This window comes from Aplidium turbinatum, chromosome 1, assembly GCF_918807975.1.
Source record: "Aplidium turbinatum chromosome 1, kaAplTurb1.1, whole genome shotgun sequence".
NCBI classification, from domain to species: domain Eukaryota; kingdom Metazoa; phylum Chordata; class Ascidiacea; order Aplousobranchia; family Polyclinidae; genus Aplidium; species Aplidium turbinatum.
In genome coordinates, this window is record NC_137472.1 from 63,348,454 (window position 1) to 63,357,655 (window position 9,202).

General features: G+C 40.3%; 1 protein-coding gene and 1 pseudogene across 2 annotated transcripts in view; both read right to left on the reverse strand.

The window, feature by feature from the left end:
- LOC145788310 (uncharacterized) overlaps nucleotides 1-9,202 on the reverse strand; it is a 43,370-nt pseudogene that overhangs the window by 10,337 nt on the left and 23,831 nt on the right. The window contains exons 10-11 of the transcript XR_014291507.1: nucleotides 2,523-2,667; nucleotides 1,813-1,947 (exon numbers count right to left, since the gene is read on the reverse strand). The product of XR_014291507.1 is annotated as an uncharacterized LOC145788310 (transcript). The remainder of the gene's footprint in view (nucleotides 1-1,812; nucleotides 1,948-2,522; nucleotides 2,668-9,202) is intronic.
- LOC145777734 (uncharacterized) lies at nucleotides 3,438-4,747 on the reverse strand. The gene is made up of 3 exons (XM_082589180.1): nucleotides 4,614-4,747; nucleotides 4,072-4,364; nucleotides 3,438-3,971 (listed from the first exon to the last, which is right to left on the reverse strand). The coding sequence occupies exons 1-3, from the start codon at nucleotides 4,740-4,742 to the stop codon at nucleotides 3,797-3,799; spliced, it is 597 nt and encodes a 198-aa protein (XP_082445306.1). The 5' UTR covers nucleotides 4,743-4,747; the 3' UTR covers nucleotides 3,438-3,796.

Below are 9,202 nucleotides of genomic sequence, written 5' to 3' on the forward strand. Positions count from 1 at the left end.
AATTGGATATTCATTTAGGGGGTGGAGTTATCAATCATCGAGATAATTTTATTTCCAAGAATTTTATAGCTGGCATAATTTATAGCGATATTATGAGCAGTTTAAAAATTTTCAAAAAAGATTTTTGAGGGAGGCAATGGAAAGGTCGTATTTTATTGATTAATAAATCCCATTGTAAACCTAACAAATGTAACAATGACTTATGACAAATAACAAATAAAACGATCGCAACATCATCATCATCACCACATCACCATAATCCATCGTCGGTTTGTTCCCCACTAGTGGGGGTGGCCGATTGTTTCCGCGCAGCAATTGTTTTTATCCCTTTTCTCCATTTCACCCTGTCCCTTGCATCTTCCTCCTTCAGTCCGACTTTTTTAAATTCATCCTTCACTTGTTGTTTCCACGTTCTTCTTGGACGACCGCGTTTCCTCTTCCCATCCACCTTTAGATCTAGTGCCTTTCTAAGAAAACTTCCTTCCTCCCTCCTTATCACATGTCCATACCATCTTACTCCATTTGCCCTTGCCAGTTGGTCTATGGTCTCTCTCATCTCTAGCATATCCAACAATTCTTCAGTCCTTTTTTCCCTTCTCGTTTTCACCCCACACATTGCTCTCACCATTGACCTTTCCGTTCTTCTCAGGATTGCCAGTTCACTCTCTCTCAATATCCATGTCTCGCTACCATATAGCATTGCAGGCCGCACACAGCTCCGATATACTTTCCCTTTCATCCTTAGTGAAAATTTTCTGCCATGTGTATAACATTTCCCCACATTCCCTGAACTTTGCCCAGCCCAATCTTGCCCTTGTTGTCACCGCTGCTTCACATCCACCACTTCCATTGATCCGATCACCCAGATAACAGAAGTCTGTCACTGTTTCAATGCCATGGCAGAACTCATCATCATGGCCTTCCACTTCATTCCTTCCTTTACTGCATTTCCCATAAACAAAACACTTCGCCAATCTTGTTGCGGCTCTCTTGACATTAGCACATCTTGCATGTACCCACTTTCCACATTCCTTGCATTGCATTGAATTTCTCATCACTCTCTTGCCACATATTCCACAGGGATCTACTTTGTTCTCAACAACTGTTCCTTCAGCTCCACTCACCATCACTTTTGTTTTTTCAAGATTCACCTTCATACCCTTGGTTTCAAATGCTTCTTTCCATTTCTCAAACTTTCTCTCCAGTCCCTCCATATTATTACTTGTCAAGACCAGGTCGTCTGCATACAAAATTTCACTCAATAAGCCCTCCCTCACTCCTTCAGTTACAACGTCAACCACAATAGCAAATATCAGAGGTGACAAAACTGATCCTTGGTGTACACCAACCTTCACAACAAGGAAAAAACTCGTAGCCACGTGTTGCGTAATCTTCACGTAGCTTGCTTGATGTTACGCGAGTATCATGCTTGCGACAAAAACAATCATTTTCTTCGCAATACTGTATTGGTTCACTCCTTGCTTTACGTTGACTTGAAGCGAAAACCAATGACCAAAAAAAGATTTAAACGTCCGCTCAAATTACATTTATTTGCAGTAACTAATGTAGCCTAAACGGGGTGGCTGCCACCCCGCCACAGCGGTTACGGGGTGGCGTGGCCACCCCGTAACCCCGTAAGTCGGCGCCAGTGGCACTGTTCACTGGTGAACTACTTACAAATTCTACCAAACCTTTACAGCCATGTTTTGTGGCAATCAATAACTTATTCGGTGTTCTGTGCACTATTATGACCACACCTTTCTTTTATAAGATAGGAATTAAAAAAAAAACATCTTTAATAAAAACACTCACTTGTTGTGTCTTCTGGTTCTTCTCCAACTCCGAGAAGGCATGATTCGTTTCCTTTTCCAGCAGTTCCCCTCGTTGCCTAGCAACGTTCAACCTCTCTTTGGTCGTGTTCACTTCCGAAGTGGTCGCAGATTGAGTCTACGAGGTTGAAGAACTCAATACACGTTTGTTGATGCGTATGAGAATTGCGAAGCCAGTAGGTAAAAATAAGAAACGAAACAACATTGAAAACTTGTTAAAAATAATAAACCTCAACATTGACAGCGGTATGTTTGAAGGTGGACACGAAGATTGATTGATTGATTGAATCTTTTATCCTAGAACTGAGAAAGCTTCTCGCAGAGCTTAATCTTAACACTTTCGCATACTTATAGACTTATGGAGGCTTTGAATCACTGACGCACGCCCGGTCACCGAGATTGACAGAGTGAAGTTTCCGATAGTTGAAATCTTGTTACCGGGGAATTATTCCATCCATTAGATGCCGCTGAATGGAGAGCAGTCCTTAACTTGCGTTGCTCAAGCGCACACCCCTAGAGTCGAACCAGCGCCGCCTGATCTTGAAGCTTCTTCGTTCCAGAAGTCACGAAGTTAGGCTTCTTTGCTTTCCCATCCACTTACTCTAAATCTCAACCACAGAGCACAAATTTACTGTACCTACATACGACTAAAGCACAACAACTGTACAGTATAAATTGGAAATAGTTGCCAACCTCTGTAATATGTTTAACTTGTTGTTTGAAATCTGCAATTGATTTGTGCAAATGTTCAAGAGTGACGTGGTGCTGTTGTTTGTCTGCAAGCATCAGCTCAAGTTGGCAACGGAGCCGGTTCGATTCCCGATTCAGTTCGTCTATTCTGTAAATAAAAATTGAACCACTTATCGTCACTGTATCAAGTTGAAAGCTCAAATTGTAGAACTTATACCTTCACCTAATTTGTGAGAGCAATAAAGCAACAACCCTCAGTAAATGAAAGGTTGGTACATTTTGTAAAAGTGACATTGTTTTGTAGCAATAAATTTTTAACATCCAGTAAATCAGCATCATATTAGTTAGCAGTGAAAGTCTATACCAGTAGTTCTTAAACTGTGCGTCGTTTCACTTTTCCAAGGGCGTCGCAGAATAGTTCCGTTTCTTGGTGAAACTCAGTTTAAAGTGCAACTGCACGATCGAATTAACATAGGCTAGAATCCATTGCCAAGACATCTGGAACCTGTTGAAAAACTCACTTCCTTACAATTGAGGCCCAATGCCGAGAAACCGACCATTTTCCCACGCTCTCTAGCGCTTCTCTCTCACGCTACCTGGAAGTAGTAAACTCGTCAACGCCACCTAGCGATATGACGTCAGTTTGAGTCGAGCTTAGTGGAGACCAAACTAGCTGAGATAGGCTTGGTTGCTAGTGAATGCGCAAATTTATAAGGCATTTATAGTGAAGACGCATCTTTCAGCCAGCATTATACAAATTTGTTTGTTCATGCCTGCCTGCCAGGAGTGGTTTGCGAAGCCTATCTCCGAAGGCTAGTTTCGTAGATTACAACAGCCAAACTTGGTTATATCGAAAATATTTTGTATTGTACGGTATTGTAGGACATAGTACAGTCGACTATCATGCGATAACGCTTTAGCATTCATTGGGACTGTCTTCGGCGGTGTTGACATCTACGTTCTTTAAAAATAATGTAGATGAAGCTAAAAAAAAGACCAGAATAAACCAAATTGAAGCAGAAATGAACTAAAAAATAAACCAACATATTGTACAATACTAATGACAAATCGCATTACAACACATGAAGCTAAACAAAAAAGACCAGAATAAGCCAAATTGAAGCAGAAATAAAGTATAAGAATAAACCAACATACAATATTGATGACAAATCGCATTACGACACACACATCGAAAACAAACCAAACCAAAAACAAATCGAAAAATAAAAATAAACCAACAAACGGTTGCAAATAAACCGGATTTCGTTTTAAAAAGACTAAAATGTTAACACTGGTCTTCGGAAACCAGCATAGTCTCCATCGTCGCTTGGATACTTTCTTCGGATAAAAGAGACAATGCACGATGGTAGCACGACTCTGTTGGACTTGCCCAGAACTTCTCCATCCAACAGCCACTCCAGCACGTGCCTATAGGCGACCAGCCTGAATTGCCTGGGAGAGGTAACAGCAAGTCGTTTAATAATGAATGGAACAATTACGCAACCAGTTCTTGAAAGGCTGTTGAACAGTAAACAAGTTCAAGTAAACTCACTCATTTGACAACTTTCCATCACGTCCTCTGGGCTTGCCATCCTTTTCCCAATTCCTCCTGTCAACCCTGAAGAAGGTTTGTAGGACTGCTGGATTCACCATTGCGTGGAAGTCGTCCAACACAGTGATGCAAGAGGTGCTCTCCGCCATGCATCCTCCGTTAAGCATCCTTACACACTGCTCGATTTCGTGGCAGCAAACACATTCCTCCGCACCCAACACAACACAACGGGTACAACGACACCACTCCATCGTTAGGCGGTTTTCCGTAGAGTCTCGTCTTCCAGCATCAACCTAAACAATGTATAAAAAACATCAATAGGGCCTACTGGTATTTCAAAAATTGGTTAATCTTGCTTGTATACGATGCACTGTATGTTGCTTTTTATTATAGCTTCTTCAATGAGGCTGCTGACTTGATGACCCAGGTCACTTCTTGGGACGCGTGTAGTTCATATACGATATTAATTATATATAGCTCATTGGCATGCACGAGCATTATCGAGTTCACGGTAGCCTACCAGTAAATAATCATTTTCTTACCGCCAATTGTGTTCTTTCAAGTTCTTTTCGTTGTGCAAGCTCACTGTCGGAGTACTCCGGCTCAAAAAGATACGGAGCAGTTTCGCCATCGAAACATTCATCAAAATCCAGAAAGTCATCACTGTCCATTTTAATCACTAAACTATGTACTTAAAACTTAATCCTAACCTGCAGAATAATTAAGAGAGTCTAGCGAAATGGCCGAATAAAAGTGGTGGCAAATTTAATATTCTGCAGTTTGCAGCCACATCTATGAGGTAATCTTTCTCCGTTAACATTCCTAAAACCGGTGCAGCTTGCAGGAACTCTATCACAACATGTGAAAATTCACACATTGAAGCGACGATTAGAGGCACTGCGCTGAATTGAACTCCTTTCAGGTTGGTGAAAATCCGATGTTATGTCAGGGGGGGTGTTAATAGTCCGGAAAGCAGTGCGAAAAACTTCCATTTCCTCATCAGTTGTCAACAACAGTTTGTGTAGGATTTTTTTAACGTATCCTAAATAAAAAAGAAACCATGTAACTTAAATGGTACGGTATTCTTAATCAAAGCATAAAAGTTAAGTACAGTACAAATTCTTTATTACTGTATTTATGCATCATTTTTCATGCATTTTTAGCTGATGACTTTACTGCGTGTACTGTACAGTGCAAAGTTTATTTATTGGTACAATGGTGAATAATGACTTTAATTAAAATGACAATTCTTACCACCTCATTTTAGGGCGGTTGGCAAATTTTGACTTAAAACTTGAAATGCCTAATAATTTATCAAGTACTGTAGGCCTATACAATTGTTGTTACTGCAATGGAATCACGAATAGCACAAGCTCACACATCCTACCGTAAGTCGGTTTGGCAACAACAGGTCGAATAGAATACTCCTTTGCCTTGTGCTTGTGCTTCGGGAAAGTGATGATGAATTTCTCCTCACCACTGTCATCCAAAAGCACCTCCCGCTCACTATTTTCATTGTAATGCATAGCTGCCAAGTATTGCCTGTCAAAATCAAAAACGGTAATATTCGGTACCGTATGGTGGGTGACCCTAAAACTACAGGACAAACTACCTGCACAACATTCCTTTGAATGAGAAAGACTGTGATTTTGGTGTGAAGTGGAGGATCAAACTGTGGAATGCTTCTAGTCTGCTTGTCTGATAGGTGGTGCTCATCAAGGGAATATCTTTCAGGAGATACTGATTACGTACAACACCTTCTAGCGCTTTACATGCAGCAGGTCCTGCAATCATCATGTCATGTTTACATCATCCATTATGCATTAGCAAGGAAATGAAATATCTTCTGACAGGTGTCAAACCCACAACAATGCTTGATATGAACGACTCGGTTACATGTCTTGTAATGCAAAGGAATTTCTTCTCACACGAGTCAGTAATAGAATACACTGACTCGTGTGAGAATAAATTCCTTTGCATTGCATTAGCAAGGTGCTCCTATATTTGTTGGTATCGGTACTCTCATTGGACTCTCATACCAACAGTCCAACACCAGACCCTAACGGTTAGCACACACCCAGAGTCTTGTTTACATTTCTCTTGTGGAGGTCAAGGTTAGGGTATGAGTTTAAAGTGACAAGTATAGTACTGAAAATGTTTGTTTATACGACGTAGCATACCTGTTAACCAACACTTCCTCTCAGAGACAAATTCAGGAATAGGTGGATGTACACAACGTGGAAACAAATCGTCATGCCCCTCGTGGATATTTCTAGTGTGGTTTAAAATGGAGAGCCATTTTTGTACTATAACCGCCGACGGTTGTCCACGCGAAGAGGAAGCACTCCAGTATAAGTGATTTACAACACTTTTGATCCAAACTTGAAGCTCCTGTTGCTCTTTCTTTTGACTTGCGGCTGCCAACTTTTTTTTCACACCTATTTGAGTTGCAGGTTAAAATGATTGTTGATGCTGCCTGCATCAAGAGTTGTAGTCACAGCAACATAAAAGCTACCACAATTAGCTGCATGTTAAAAAAAAATTTACGCTAACCTTTGGCAATATGCCACACATCAAAGTGATGCCTGACCCCAGGCAATTCCATTCTTATGTGTTTTCGGATCTGCACATGACGATCCGTTATTATTTCATGTGGTCGACAACCATTTTTTTCCAACACTTCAACACAACGCATAAACCCACATAGCTCCATTGCATGGCTGCCACCGGCTTCATTGCTCTAAACATTACAACCAAACATTCAACGGATATTACACTTTTATATCGCACAAGCTAACAGCACTAGCAACTGCTACAATATATAATACAACTTCAAAGGACAAGTTTCAACCTCATTCCTACCTGAATTAAGTCAATACACAAAATCTTGTTCTTTCGCAGATCCATGAAAGTATAACTACCGTACTTAGCACAGTGGCCAGGAGAATCTGCCCTACCATCACCCGCTACAACAAGATTCCCGCCTTCCTCTGCTTGGCATGTCAAGAGCTTCTTCTGCTCATCACACCATGAAGCATGAATAAGAGGCTGAATGATGTTGCTTGTGTGATTGTAATGGGTCCTTTCGGCCGGGCAGGTGATGTTTAATACATTCATGAAACGCTCCAACTTGGTCCAGCGTATTCCAAGACAGAAGGCAGCACCAGAAAAAAGAATATTAAATTTTGCATTCTCACCATTCACGGTGTTACACCAACTGAAGAATGAGCAGATGCATCTCTATTTTTAAGTGGGGTAGAAGATGCAACCGGCTTAACCGGACTGGAAAGCAACATTGTTTCAGTGTTCGTGCCCACGGTATTTCGTCCAAACCACGTTTGGGTACCTGTTGAGAACTGATGCTGTAGCAGTGGCACAATAGACTGTTACGAGTAGTTGTAAATCAGCAAAAAGAAACATTTTAACATTGACTGCAGAATCAATCCAACTTAAAAAGAAGATTGCAGATAAGCACTTATTTATAGGTGACTCACCAACAGATCGCTTTGTAGTCTGCTCCTGTTTCAATGAAACCTGACAAGCCTTGGATTGGAAAGATGCTGTTTCACACTGGGTGGAAATATCAGAATGACTCTCACTTGAGAACTCGCAGCTAACCATTTGTTTGTCAACATCCGCAACCTCCAATACCTAATATGTATTGTAAAGTACACTTTGCTGCTTATTAGGAACCATTGAAGACTATAACATTTTGAAATTGGTACCATGCCAGTATTAGATGCACTTGAATTGTACATAAGAGATTAATGCAACAGCATTATGCAGTGATTTTGACTACTGGGTACTTTACAAAAAAGAATGAAATATGATAAAACGATAAACCCCTCGGCCACCACCATAGATAAAGGAGGAGGACATCACCCGCAACTGAATACAAGCAGCACATTAAATTGAACCTGTAGCCTATATTATGTTGGTTAATCAATAGAACGATGCAAGGCTACATACTGTCATCTCATCATGCATAGCAACGTCAATGAAATCTTCAACAGCAGTCGGCACAGCTTGTTGAGATGCAGTGGTTTTAGTTTTCTTGGTCGAACCTGCACCCATTTTATCATTCATGGCCTACAAAAAATTGACAATTGCATATCAGATTACTGTATGTCTCAGAAACCTCCTGAACACATATGAAGACCCGGGTAGCACAATTGTAGTTTGGGCAACGTAGACTTATGATCAGATTATGAATCCCACTAGCCACATTCTGTAAAAGTTAGGAAAGAAAAAAATCTGGACATCAAATTTGTATAAAAAATTGCTAAGCCACATATTCTGAGCCAAAAGTTGTTAATCCCAGTTTGGAGATAAAAGGTGTTACCGGTATGTCAAAGTAAGTAAGCAAAACAGTAAGTTTTGCAACCTTGCTGTTTTGCAAGGTTGTGATCTGTTGTAATTAGACTATAGCAGTGGTACCAGTATTACAAAACTACTTAATCGTTTTGAGCAGATGACACATTGTACGTTCATAAAATTTAACCAAGTAGGCCTAAAAACATTACATAGGATATGCAGCCTATAGCTTCTATTGTGTATCTACAAACCTTCACTATTGTCCGCTTTTGCATTCGATGATCTCTATCCAGCTTAGAAGCAGTAGCATCAGACGTAGCAGAAGTACATTTTATGGTGGGAACAGCAGATTTCTTCAGAATGTAACGTTTGCAAAATCCCATATTAACTTCAAAATAATTTTCAAAATCCTGCTCAAGAAAGTGATTTGAGCAGATAACACTGGTAGGGAAGGGTCCATTCCATTTGCGGACTTGATGAGCAAACTTGCACCACTTAATTCGCAAACGTTCATCGTTGGGAAAGGCAAAAAATGTCACCTTTGCACCAGAAACAAATTTTGTGTGACAGATAGAGCAAATTTTCACCATTTTCAATGTTTGGCTCAGAACTACAATAATCTAAGAAACCAAGTTGCAAGAGAAATGTTTTGTTTTAAAAGTTTTATATTTGAAAGAAAGACTTGAAGCTTACAAGAATGTCACATAACATTGGTTAAGATGTACCGTACCTTACCTTGCATGGCCTATGACAGCTTTGGTCTGTCCCTTAACCAACAATTTCAATGGATAAGTCAACAGACATGGCTTATTTTTTT